This window comes from Elephas maximus, chromosome 14 (genome assembly GCF_024166365.1).
Source record: "Elephas maximus indicus isolate mEleMax1 chromosome 14, mEleMax1 primary haplotype, whole genome shotgun sequence".
Lineage (NCBI taxonomy): Eukaryota > Metazoa > Chordata > Mammalia > Proboscidea > Elephantidae > Elephas > Elephas maximus.
In genome coordinates this window covers 94942269-94956099 of record NC_064832.1, presented here as the reverse complement: position 1 = coordinate 94956099, position 13831 = coordinate 94942269, and the positions used below count along the sequence as shown (strand labels likewise).

General features: G+C 48.2%; 1 protein-coding gene across 8 annotated transcripts in view; it reads right to left on the bottom strand.

The window, feature by feature from the left end:
- Positions 1-13831, bottom strand: part of FRY (FRY microtubule binding protein) — a 524498-nt gene that overhangs the window by 300083 nt on the left and 210584 nt on the right. For 2 of the 8 annotated variants that reach the window (XM_049853224.1, XM_049853226.1), the window contains exon 1: positions 11461-12680. The exons of the other annotated variants lie outside the window; for them this stretch is intronic. In XM_049853224.1, coding sequence (XP_049709181.1) covers positions 11461-11530 — 70 coding nt within the window. In that variant the 5' untranslated portion in view covers positions 11531-12680. Of the gene's footprint in view, positions 1-11460; positions 12681-13831 lie in introns of those variants that run through there. 8 annotated transcript variants of the gene reach the window in all.

Sequence of the window (13831 nt, the reverse complement as noted above, 5' to 3'; positions counted from 1 at the left end):
TGAGAAATCCTGGGAATTTCAAAGCCTCCTTCCACCGCCGAGCTACTTCGCGCTCTGCGACGGGGAACGGCAGAAGCAGTGGGAGTTGTACGTCGCATTAGAGTTGACAAAAGTACTTAACGCAGATTGAATGCCTTCGCGAACGAGATTTCAACTCCCTGAAATTGACATGGCAACAAATTCTTACGGCGGCATAAAAAGTGTTAGCTGGAATGTTACGGCTTTGGCTTAAATTTCCATCTGCAGCTCATCAAATGACTAAACAGTAGGAAGGAATTAAACCAAATCAGACTCATTACAGGGTCTGATACGCTGGCAGAATATAAACTTTCCCTGCTCAGCAGCTGGAGCTTTAAAAGGGTGACTAACATTTCAGTCTTGGTGCTTATGGGCTTTGAGAAGAAGAAAAGGGTGTGTAAGGCTCTAAGTGAGGTGTCTAATCATTAAACTTCACTTATGGAAATACACACGTTGGCCTTTCTGTCTCTCTGACACACACACACACACACACACACACACACACACACACACACACCCTTCTCTTTAATCACCCAAATAGTCTAAAGAAAGAGAAGGTCACTCAAAAAGAAGGCTTAACCCATTGCCATTGAGTTGATTGTGAGTCATAGCGACCCTACAGGACAGAGTAGAACTGCCCCCTAGGGTTTCCAAGGCTGTAAATCTTTGCGGAAGCAGACTGCCACGTATTTCTCCCACAGAGCAGCTAGAGGGTTTGCACCACCAACCTTTCAGTTAGAGGCTGAGCTCTTAACCATTATGCCACCAGGGCTCCTTAAATGAAAGATTATTTGCTTTAAATAAGTGTCCCATGTGCAAAATTCTGATAAACAATGTTAACTGTTCTTTACATCTTTCTAACAGAAAGCATAAAGATCCCTGGTGGTACAAAGTTAAGCTCTCAGCTGCTAACAAAATGGTTGGCGGTTCAAACCCACCAAACAGCTCCTCGGAAGAAAGACCTGGGAATCTGCTCCCATAAAGATTACAGCCTAGAAAAACTATGGGGGCAGTTCTACACTGTAACACATGAGGGCTTCGCGAGTCGAAACTGACCTGAGAGCCCCTAACAGCAACAACAACAACATAAAGAATGTCGGTCTGAAACGCTCCTGGCAAAATGTCTGGCCAAGCATCCCAGGGCAAACTGTTTACATTCCTTTTTCTCCTTCAGCAATCCTCTAGGAGGGATATCTGAAAATGTTTTGGAAGACCTTTCCCTGCTAACATCAGACTCTAAGAGTTGTCTGATGCAATGAAATTACAAATCCATAGAGTTAAAGTCAACAGAATGTATCGAACACACCCTCCCAAATAAAATCTTCTAGGGAATGCAAGGATGTCCTACTTGGTAAAGGAGAGGGTGCGCAAAAGAGGAAGACCCTCAACGAGATGGGTTGACACAGTGGCTGTTACAATGGGTTCAAACATTGCAACAATTGTGAGGATGGTGTAGGACCAGGCAGCTTTTCATTCTGTTGTACATGGGGTCACTATGAGTTGGAGCTGACTTGATGGCACCTAACAATGACAACAACAACAACAAAACAACAACAGGGTGTGCACTGTGTCTCAAACACTATCTGGTATCTGTCCCTGGGGTTAAGTCCTGGGACCTTCGGCATCAGTATTTCTAAATTCTGAATTCAAAAAGGAAAGAAGGGACACTTTTGATTCCTGATGGCAGGCTCCATGTCTGGGTCATTAATGCATCTCCCAAAGCCAGGTGTACCTTGTACACAGTAGATGCCCAATAAACAAATCAGTGTTTGCCTTTTTTCTCTGACACGGTTTAAGAGCAAGACATTTTGGACCTATAACCAAAAAAAAAAAAAAAAAGCTGATGCTAACGTAGTAAGTTGTTGAACATAACCCAACACTGGAACGTAAGTAAAGGGTGCAACTGTTAAGCACTTGGCTGTTAACCAGAAGTTTGGCAGTTGGAACCCACCCAGCTGCTCTGAGGCAGAAAGACCTGGCAATCTGCTCCCATAAAGAGTACAGCTTAGGATGCCCTATGGGGCAGTTCTACTCTGTCACATGCAGTCTCTGTGAGTCAGAATCGGCTCGACGGCACCCAACAAGAGAAATGCTAGGTGACAAATAAATGCATAAAATCTTAATACATGTGTTTTTTGGATGGATTCTATTGTCTGTATTAAGTGATCAATACCAAGCTATATTGCTTTAAAAAGTCCTAGTCAAACATAACGATCATGGACTAAGATCACTAGTTGTTCATTTGCATCCAGCTGGAAACCTCACAAAATCTCCCTATACGAAGCCATATGGATTTCTCCTAAGTCTTAACACCTCAAATCAGGAACATTTAAAAATAGGCTAATGTATTCATAATCAACGCATCTCATTCATCCAATGAAGTAATGTGTTTGAAGGTAGTGAGCAAAGTACAAGGCACTAAACAAATCTAAGATTTAGAACAAACAGTAGAATCTGCCCAGAAAGCTAATGTAGGACTGTCAACCCACAGAACAGAACACCCCAACAGAGCAAGGTATCATTTCTCAGTACCTCAAATTCATATCTGAACCCCACTCATTTTGAATATGACATGTTGTCACTATGTGCTGTCGAGTTGATTCCGACTTACAGCGACCCGTTGCGCAGGGTAGAACCACCCCCATGAGATTTTCAAGGCTGTAGTCTTTACGGGAGCAGATCACCAGGTCTTCCTCCCACAGCGCTGCTGGGTGTGTTCAAACCACCAACCTTTTGTTTAGCAGCTGAGCGCTTAACTGTTGTGCTACCAGGGCTCCTTTGACTATCATAAAGAGCTAAAAAATATATAACTTACTAATAAGATGATAGGCACACATGTCACTTAACCAATTCCTTGAACTGTACCCCCAAATGAACTAAAAAGCCATAGGTGTTGAAATGTTTTGAAACCAACATCTTTTAAATAAAGAATATCTGCATGTTCTACCAGCGAAGCATCTAAATACTGGCGACTTTCTCAAATATCCTGGGCTGCTCCCAGACTGTAAAATTATCCAGGTCACCTTTCCTTCTCACATACCGCTGTTTGCCTTTCTGACTATTTCAGTTCTACTTGGCAACGTCTCCAAGCAGCGTGCAAACGCAGGCAAAGAAGCTGAAATCTAATCGTCCTGGGCAGCCAGTCCTGCACTGGTTTTATGGTGGAGGAGACTGGAGCTGTCAGGTAAATGAGATACCTGGATTACAGACAGGTTTCCATTATCCCTGGAAATACTCTCTCTGCTCGCACTGCTAAAGGTAATTAGAGTTTGGTTAAACTCTTGGCTGCTAACTGGAAAGTTGGTGGTTTGAACACACCCAGCCCCTCTGTGGGAGAAAGACCCGGCGGTCTGCTCCGGTAAAGATGACAGCCTAGAAAACCCTAGAGGCAGTTCTACTCTGACACACGGGGTTGAGATGAGTCAAAATTGGGTTGACGGGAGGCAACGACAGCAACATGTTTCCTAAACAGAAATGCAACACTTGAGGTGGTCAGCAAGGTAAGTAAGCCACCATACTAAAAGCAGTAAAGATTATATTTACTGTATTTACTGAAGCCATTTAAAATGTTTATATATACTTCAAAAAATAGGGAAAATTCAACATAAATCACACCTAACGGAAAATATGTACCTTTTTTAGATTCACCATGTTTTGCGCCATGAACTGCCAAGAGAACAAACAAATCTGTCTTGGAAGAAGTACAACCAGAATGCTCCTTGAAAGCAAGGATGGCGAGACTGTGTCTCACATACTTTGGACATGCTGTCAAGAGAGATCAGTCACTGGAGAAGGACTTCATGCTTGGTAAGGTAGAGGGTCAGCGAAAAAGAGGAAGGCCCTTAATGAGATGGACTGACACAGTGCCTGCAACAACGGGCTTAAGCATGACAACAATTGTGAGGATGGCGCAGGACTGGGCAGTGTTGTACACAGCGTCATTATGAGCCAGGCCTACTAGAAGGCACCTAACAACAATGTTCTGTGCATTTGTGTGCTTTTTAAATCAAATGACCAGGGAGTTCAGAACTGCCTATGTATTATTGCCATTATGATGGAGACGAGCGAGTACTTGGGTCTTTAAAACAGGCCTATGCTAAGGGGATGGTTCTCTCCAGCACTGGCTCTTGAGAGAGAAAGATACATTGAGAGAGATATTGATTGACTGATTCAGAGTCACAGGGAGGGAGGGCAGGAGCACCAAACGACAGGAATGATAGTGCCTATAAAGCACCAGCTTGCCCTGGGTGGTGCCAACAGTGAACATGCTAAACTACTAACTGAAAGGCTAGCAGCTCACATCCACCAGAACTGCCTGGGAAAAAAGCCTGGTGATTGGAAAGATCAAAGCCATGGAAAAGTCCATGGAGCACAGTTCTACCCGGACACACATGGAGTCGCCATGAGTTGGAATTGACTCAATGGCAACTGGTTTTGCTTTGGATAAAGCACTGTTGTTGTTGTTGTTGGGTGCCATCGAATTGATTCTGACTCATAGCAACCCTATAGGACAGAGAAGAACTACCCCACAGGGTTTTCTAGGCTGTAATCTTTACTGAGGACCCCTGGTGGCGCCGTGGTTGAGAGTTTCGCTGCTAACCAAAAGGAAGGCAGTTCAAATCCACCAGCCACTCCTTGGAAACCAGACATAACAGGTTTGGTTTGGTTCGGTAATCTGTACAGAAGCAGATCACTAGGTCTTTCTCCCAAGGAGCCAATGGGTGGGTTCGAATCGCCAACCTTTTGGTTATCAGCCAAGCATTTAACTATTTGCACAACGAGGCCTCTTAGGAAAAAGCACTAAATGCTCCCAAGGTGTTCTTTATCCTTTTATCCTATCAGTGATTAAAAACCAAAACAATGGGATACTCAGCTGGATGGGGGTGGGGTAATGGCATTTACCCTGGCACTCACTAGCATCCTGGTTTTCAGCAAATCACTTTCTCATGTCTCATTTTTCTTTTTCTTACTTGTAAAGTGAAAACAAGCGTGGATAACATGTAATCTCACAAGATTATTGGAAAGAGGAAAGACAATAAACAGAGTGGCCATATGGCCCCCTTTGCCCAGAGCACTCTGTGCTTACACCCCATAACCCAGCCTAATTATCAACTTCCGCACTCAAAAGTGTCCCAGTTTGGACAAATAATTATATGGTTATCCTATAAATAAAACAAAGGGGCCCTGGTGGCGGAAACGGTTAAGCGCTTGGCTACTAACTGAAAGGTTGGCGGTTCGAACCCACTCAGTGGTTCTGTGGGAGAAAACACTTGGCGATCTGCTTCTGTAAAGATTACAGTCTACAAAATCCTATGGGGACAGTTTTACTCTGTTATGTGGGTCACTATGAGTCAGAATCAACTTGACGGCACCCAACAACAACATACATCGGTCACCTAGCACAACGTGTCACCCAGAGTGGGTCCTCGGTAAACGTAACAGTTACTGTTATTCCAGGGCTGTCCACGGATTTAAAGGAGGAAACTATCTCTAATTTGTCCCCATCTGTTTTTTTTTTATCTCTTCTGCTCAGGGGGAGTGGACATTGATTTGGGGACCTGCCTCATGTTAAAACAACAGAGTGGGCCTGCGCTCGAGCCGCTGGCTTTAGGCAGCTCGGTTAACTTCCTTCGACTGCTGCCTCTGTTGAATCAACTCTGCCAAGAGGTCAAAACTAACATTAGCCTGGAGATTTTTCTTAAACCCTTCTCCCAGTGTTCTTGAGGCACACTCTTAACATCACCCAGTAAGTACTGCTCTGTTTTCCATCCTTCCCGGAGCTCACCTCACACTAACCAGTGTTTCTAGGTTACGCAGAGATGTTGTGATAAGCACCACAACTTTTTTCACTACAACATGCCTGAAAAAACGCTGCATCCAATTCTACCAACCGATGTCTTTCTATAGCAAATTAGACACTTCACACTGCACACCAACCCCTTCCCTACTACAAAGTGACTCCTCGGTTTTCTGGAGCAGGGTATTTTCCAGATGGAATTCTTATTATCTGAAAGAGTTAACAAGAACTCAGATTTCCTTCTTGGGATAAGGTAAAATGGCTCGATGGCCAGCAAGATTTGCCAAACGCTATAGGTCGCTATGAGTTGGAATTGACTCGATGGCACTGGGTGGTTATAGAAAAGACAGAAACCTGGTGGCACAATGGTTAAGAGCTTGGTTGCTAACCAAAAGGTTAGCAGTTCAAATCCACCATTTGCTCCTTAGAAACCCTATGGGGCAGCTCTACTTTGTCCTACAGGGTTGCTATCAGTCAGAATTGACTTGATGGCAATGGGCTTGGTTTCCGTGGTTTTACAGTAAAGATGAGGCATTGGGTCGTTCGGTGGTAGAATTCTCGCCCTCCATGCAGGAGACTGGGGTTCAATTCCTGGCCCACGGACCTCACGCACAGCCACCGCTCGTCTGTCAGTGGAGGTTTGCGTGGTGCTGTGGTGGAGGCTCGTGAGGTGCCGCGGTGGAGGCTCGCGAGGTGCTGCGGTGGAGGTTCGCGAGGTGCCGTGGTGGAGGTTTGTGAGGTGTTGTGGTGACGGCTCGTGAGGGGCTGTGGTGGAAGCTTGCGTGGTGCTGTGGTGGAGGCTCATGAGATGCTGTGGTGGAGGCTCGTGTGGTGCCGTGGTGGTGGCTTGTTGAGGTGCCGTGGTGGAGGTTTGCGTGGTGCCGTGGTGGAGGCTCGCGTGGTGCCGTGGTAGAGGCTCGTGAGGTGCCGTGGTGGAGGCTCGCGTGGTGCCGTGGTGGAGGCTCGCGTGGTGCCGTGGTGGAGGCTCGCGTGGTGCCGTGGTGGTGGCTCGCGTGGTGCCGTGGTGGAGGCTCGCGTGGTGCCGTGGTGGAGGCTCGCGAGGTGCCGTGGTGGAGGCTCGCGAGGTGCCGTGGTGGAGGCTCGCGTGGTGCCGTGGTGGAGGCTCGCGTGGTGCCGTGGTGGAGGCTCGCGTGGTGCCGTGGTGGAGGCTCGCGAGGTGCCGTGGTGGAGGCTCGTGTGGTGCTGTGCTGCTGAACAGGTTTCAGTGGAGCTTCCAGATTAAGATAGACTAGGAAGGAAAGCCTGGAGGTCTACTTCCAAAAATCGGCCAGTGAAAACCTATGGATCAGAAAGGCCCATCCACACCTGATCATGGGGATGGTGCAGGGTCAGGGAGCATTTTGTTCTGTTGTACACGGGGTCGCCGTGAGTTGGGGCTGGCTCGATAGCAGCTAACAACACAGGTGGCCTCGTTAAACGGATTCTGAGTGCCCCTTCAGTCACTGGGCCCTGTGTTCAAATGCACCGTAAGTGGATAGAAACACAGAGGAATGCCAGTTAGAGCTTCCAAACTGGGGACCGCCCACCTACCAGCACTACACATCACTACAAAGCAGGCCTTCCTTTCCAGCAAAATAGTTTAAAATTTTGACCATCCAAGGAGCCCTGGTGACACAAAGGTTAAGCACTCAGCTGCTAACCGAAAAGTTGGCAGTTTGAACCCACCGAGCAGCTCTTTGGGAGAAGGACCTGGTGATCTACCCTTTAAAGATTAACCAGAAAACTAAACCCACTGCCATAGAGTTGATTCCAACTCCTGGTGACCCTATAGGACGGGGTGGAACTGCCCCATAGAGTTTCCAAGGAGCACCCGGTGGATTCAAACTGCTGACCTTCTGGTTAGCACCCACAGCACTCAACCACAACTCTGTCACATGGGGTTGCTATAGGTCAGAATTGACTTGAGGGCACTAACACCACCAGCCATCTACTTACAGACTGCCTGCTCCAAACGTCTTCTGGAGCAAACCTCAAAGGCCAAGGTGATTTCCTGCCACTGAGAAAATTCCCAGGCCATCTCCTGAGAAGCTGGAAGGTGCACACTTAGGGAGGGCAGGTACGTTCTGATACTAGCTGAGGTAGACAAGCGGGAACGGGAGAGTTAACAAGCAATCTGGGGGAAAAAAGGCCAAAGCAAACAACTGATTTTGGCATATATTCGTGCTGTCCCGCTCTGTAGGCACGTATTGAGTGTTGACTACTCAGGATAGTTCACTGAGGATGTCGATGCCTAAGGAAGAGAAGACCTGAGTGAGATCTTAAGTGGGTTTAGAAGGCAGCGAACATTAGAACACGCTAACACTACTGTAACATTTATTGAGTGTTTATAAAATAGGTAGCCTGGGTGGCGCACACAGCGAGGTGCTCAACTACTCATTGAAAGGTTGCCAGTTGAACCTACCCAGAAGTGTCTTGGAAGACAAAGCTGGTGATCTGCTTGTGAAAGGTCTGAAAACCCTATGGAGCCATTCTACTCTGCACGCATGGGGTCACCCTGAGTCAGGATTAACTGGAGGGCAACTAACAACAACAACAGGTATTATGCTAAGTGCTTTACATTTTTAGTACCTAACTAACTCCTGTGAGGTACCCATTAATTTTGCTTTCCTTTACGACGAGGAAACAAAGACAAAGAGAAGTCAACTGTCCAAGGCCAGCAGGTGCAGAGGTGGGGACAGGAACCAAACCTGCTTGGTCCTGCGTGCGCTCCAGGTGGGGGCATGCCAGACTCAGGGCCGACATCTGCACAGGCATGCATTTGGGTGCAAGTTAGCTAAAGGCAGAGGAGGCTGAGCAGATTAAGCACAAACCGACTCACAGCAACCCAATAGCACAGAGTAGAACTGCCCCACAGTGTTTACAAGGCTGTAATCTTTACGGAAGCAGACTGCCACATACTTCTCCCATGGAGTGGCTGATGGGTTCGAACCAACGACCTTTCAGCTAGCAGCTGAGCACTTAACCACTGCGCCACAAGGACTCCTTGTTAGGAAACCATTGGTCCTGTACTCCAGGCTGAATTGTGAAGTGTGTGTGAGCACAGAGGGGCAGGAGCTGTGAGAATCACTGAACAGCTTGAGGATGGCCTGGGGAGGACTAGGGAGGGGCACGGGGGGGGTGGTCTGAGGGGGTAAGGAAAACCTCAGCAGTGGGGTCTACACAGGACATTTCACTTCCAGACACCAAAGCTATTTTAATCCTTGGCTGCGCTGAAATGAAAGGTCAGCCGGACAAAGTGGGTGTGCCAATAAAGCAGAGAATGTCAACAGGAACAGGGAATAAAAACCTACTGCAGCTCACCAGGCAGTCATTGATTTGATGGCCTTGCTCATTCTTCAGAAGAGACAAACATAAACTTCTATTTTCCATGTACCTTTTTTTTTAAGTGGAAACTTTAAAATGAAAATACTTCTGGAATCTTCCTTCTTTACTACTGTTGTTGTTGTGTGCTGTTGAGTCGATTCTGACTCATGGAGACCCCATGTGACGGAGCAGAATGCTAAACCGATTTGCCACTTGGGCCCCTTTTCCTATTACTACCACCTTGCAGAGCAGTCAGCAGCGGTCACGGGCTTTGTTTTACTGCTGCTTAATTGTTGCACCTTGTAAATCAGCACCGCGGTATAACAGGGCGTTGATTCTCCAGGACTCTCCAGCTCTCAGTCCTGGGGTGCCCAGCCTGCCTCTGCAGGCACAGACAGCTCCTGGCCCAGCAGTGCATCCCCGAGCCAGGTCACTCTGAGGAGACTGAAGTCCTAAGCCTTCTCTTTTCTACTCCTTCTTCCATACCCATTTCTTTCTCCCTCTGCTACTGAAAACCTGTGAACTAAGTAAGGAGAGTTACACAAGGTCGTAAGCACTGATGTTGCAACCAGCTTAAGGAAGGCTAAGTAAAAAGCCCATTTCCTCTTCCTCTTTCTACAAAGGACTGACAGATGATCTGGGCCCCAAAGGAACGTTGGAGAAGCACTAAGTTCCCTCTTCTGAAATAAAGGAATGAAGACCAAGGGCAGGTGTGGTGTCTTGTTCACCTCTGCAGCCCGGGAGCCCAGCACCAAGTAGGTGTTTGAGGCATCTTTGCTGAATGAATTGAACAAACGCAAAATTGTGTCACCGATCCCATCCAGGTATAAAGGAGAGACTCCTTTTGAACCACTTCCTGATGTTTGTGGTGGCGGAGGGGAGGGGAGCACTTAGGAAGGGCGGAGACAATAATTTACTTCATTTAGAGTCTCTCGAAAATAGAACAGGGGCAGTGTAGTGACAACACTGTGGCCAGTGGGCTTTTTAGTTATTGGATAACCAGTTCATACAAAGAAGCCAACATGTCAAACGACGGACAAAGAAGATCCATCGCTGAGTGTAGAGTATTACAGAAATAAGGCATCTAAGTTAAATGCCTAATGGCTATCACAAATAAAGCAACACTGTTTGGGCAGCCGCGTTACTCCCCAACGGCTTCACAGCGTAGAAAAACAGCTTCAGACCGGCCCTGTGGTGTATACAGTGGTGCAAGATGACCTGGAAAAGTGGTTTCTACGGGTATCACTTAGAGATCCTCTCCCCAAGTACCTTCAAGGTGGAGGTGCCTGGGCTCTTTTCTCCAAGTGTTCCCGGCACAGGTCGCCCAGCCCAGGCTTTGTTTACGTAAGGGCCATCCTGGCCACTGGTCACTTTGGGCAGGAGGTAATTAACTGCAAGCTCTGTGAGCACAGGTGGAATAACGAGTGTGCACGTAACACCAGATCAGGATTTTCTCGGAATTTTTTAAATTTCAAACAATTAAGGATCTGTACTATCTGCCAGTCTTTTACCCAAAGCAGGGAGAGGCTGGCGGTGAAACAGAGCAGACTTTGTTTTTACGCTGCTTGGAAAATACAAGACAGTATCACCTGCAGACCTGCCTTCCATCTGACGCCAGCTCCCGCTTCACCACGGCTTGGAGGTTGTCTTTTTGAAAGATCGCATTGCTAACATCTTTAAGTAGGTCAGAAACGGAACTTCAGAAGCCATGACATTCTGATATTCTACTCAACGATTCGGGTCAGAACCTCACTTGTTTACATGACAGAAAAGCATGTTATTTGTACTGTAACTATCCTGAGGATTTTCTAAAAAATTCAAATATTAAATAGCATTCTGAACACCATCCACACAGGCAGGGAGAGATCAAATAAATACATTTGCAAATACCTCTACATACAAAAACGATAAGATTCAGGTTTGGGACTATTGGGTACTTTTTTCCTTCAGACAATACCCCAATGAAACAATTACTAAGTACTCTGAACCCCTGCCACACCCCTTCAATTCAAAGGCACTTCCCAAAATATTTAGATAAAGCCTGAACAAATCCAATAAATGCTGCGGCCAGCAGTGCAGCCCGAAATGCCTGCTACCTCTCCCGAGTCTAACTTGACAATTTCACGGAACAAGATCGGCTGTCAGTTCCGTTGCAGCCTTCACACTGAATGTGAGCTGGTTCCATTTCTGACATTTTGATTCTCCTGGCAGATGGAAGCAAGAAACTTAGCTCGCGGACATTAGCCGCACAGTGGAGACCTTATTTCTCCAACCTTATGCAACATCCAACCACCCAACAAAGGTTATTTTCTGTTACTCACTGTTGCTCCAGGATTTCAGTAAATATTTGATGCTGATTTCAAAGAAGCCCGAGTCCTGCTGGCTAGCCATGTCTGCGGCATACAAAGAGGCTTCGCGAAGTGGGCCTGGGCGGAGCAGGTAGGGCGCAGAGGGAGCCTGTCACCGGCTGGTGATGTAAGCGGGAGGTCAGGAGCGCACGAAGGCTGCAGACCCACGGCTGGCGCCGGCAGGGAGCCCTCATTTAAAGGGCCTTGTGGAGCGGAGAGATGCGCGGCCGCTCCTCCTCCTCGGGTCCAAGGCTTGCTTCTTATTTGCTGGGTGCTGATCTCCCTGCAGCTTCAGAGGCGGCTTCGGCGGCGGCCTTCCTTCCGGGGCTGCTGGGAGCCGGGATGCCTGCGGCCAGCCTCCTCCATGCTCCAGGCAGCCAGGTGCAGTCCCAGGCGGCCCCACCTGCACCGGGCTCCGCGTTCTCCCGGGAGGAGGGCTTCCTGGCTGGCTGCCTTGACCGAGTGCACACAGCGCCCTGCCCACGGCTCGGCGCGCGCGCGGGGCCCGGGGGCGGAGGGTGGGTGGCAGCGTCGCCCCTCCCCTGCCCACCCTCACCCTGAGCCGCCCCTGGGCCTGTCTCCCTCCTGGAGGAGGAATGCCACAGCTCCCGAGGATCCTCGCCCTTGCGCACGGCGCCCAGCGCACATCCTCCGTGCGCTCTGGCTCTGCTTCCCCTTGGGTCTGTCCCTGGAACGCACACGACTGCACCACGCTGCGGCGCGCAGGGCTGTGCCCCGGGGCCGGGCGCGGTGACGTTCGCCAAAGCCCCGGCCGGCAGCCGCGCTGCAGCAGGAAGGCTGGGGAACAGCAAGGCGTTCGCCCGGCCTCTTTCTCCCCCTGCTCTCACCCGCACAGGGAACTCTGCATTGGGAGCTTCTCCCTCGGAAGAACGCGGTTAGTTACTTCCAGAGCCGCCGGAGCCCAAACGTGTGCATCCAAAGATGACTTGCTTCCGAACGCCGGGGATCCACAATGAATCCATGACGGAAACCTCTCATTTCTAACCATCTCCGAGCCCAATCGAGTTTATTTTATTTATTCCAAAAGGATAAGAGGCAAAAGTAAATAAATTTAGATTGCTTGATGTCCAACGTCTTTTTATTCAGAAATTCTGGGTATCAGGTATCCTGATTTCAGCTAGCTGTTTCCTATTATCATTCAGCTTGGCGAAGGAGCCCTGGCGGGAAACCCTGGTGGTGTAGTGGTTAAGCGCTACAGCTGCTAACCAAAGGGTCCCCAGTTCGAATCCACCAGGCGCTCCTTGGAAACTCTATGAGGCAGTTCTACTCAGTCCTATAGGGTCGCTATGAGTCAGAATTGACTCGACGGCGCTGGGTTTGGTTTTTGGAGTTTAGGGAGCCTTGGTGGTACAGTGGTTAGGCATTACCACCAGCTATGGCTGCTAACCAAAAGGTTGGCAGTTTGAATCTACCAGCTGCTTCTTGGAAACCCTATGGGGCAGTTGTACTTTGTTCTATAGGGTCGCTATGAGTCAGAATCAACTCCATGACAATAGATTTTTGGGTTTTAGGGGGTTAAACAGGAGCCGTCAAGTGGCAAAATGGTTAAGACCTTTACAACATTGGCGGTTTGAACCCACCCAGCGGTACCATGGAAGAAAGGCCTGACAAGCTGTTTCCATAAAGATTACAGCCAACAAAATCCTGTGGGGCAGTTCTGTGCTGTCATGTGGGGTCGCTAGGAGTTGGAATTCACTTGGGAGTACTCAATAACAAAAGAAAAACAAACCAAACTCACTACCATCTAGTCGATTCCAACTCATAGTGACCCTATAGGACAGCGAAGAACTGCCTCACAGGGTTTCCAAGGCTATAATCGTCACAGAAGCAGACTGCCACATCTTTCTCCCACGGAGCAGCTGGTAGGTTTGAACCACTGGCCTTTTGGTTAGCAGTCGAGCACTTTAACCACTGTGCCACCAGAGTTCCTTCAACAACAACAGCAGAGGGTTAAATACAAGTACTACATTTTGATAATGACAGGCTACGTTTGTGGGTTGGATTTAGTCAACCACCTCGTAAACCACGGGAGCCTCCCCCAACCACAGTGCTTTTATCACTAATTTTTCTGAAAGAATTAATAAGATAAACGAACGAATGTTGGATAAAACCCCCATATCAACACACAAGTAGGATGTCCTAGATTAAACAAACAAAAAAAAAACCCCACTGCACTCGAGTTGATTTAGCGACCCTGTAGGACAGAGTAGAACTGCCACATCTTTCTCCGGAGGGACAGCTGATGGGTTGGATTCGCTGACCTTTTCATTAGCAGCCGAGCACTTTAACAACTGAGACACCAGGGTACCTCTTCCTAGATTAG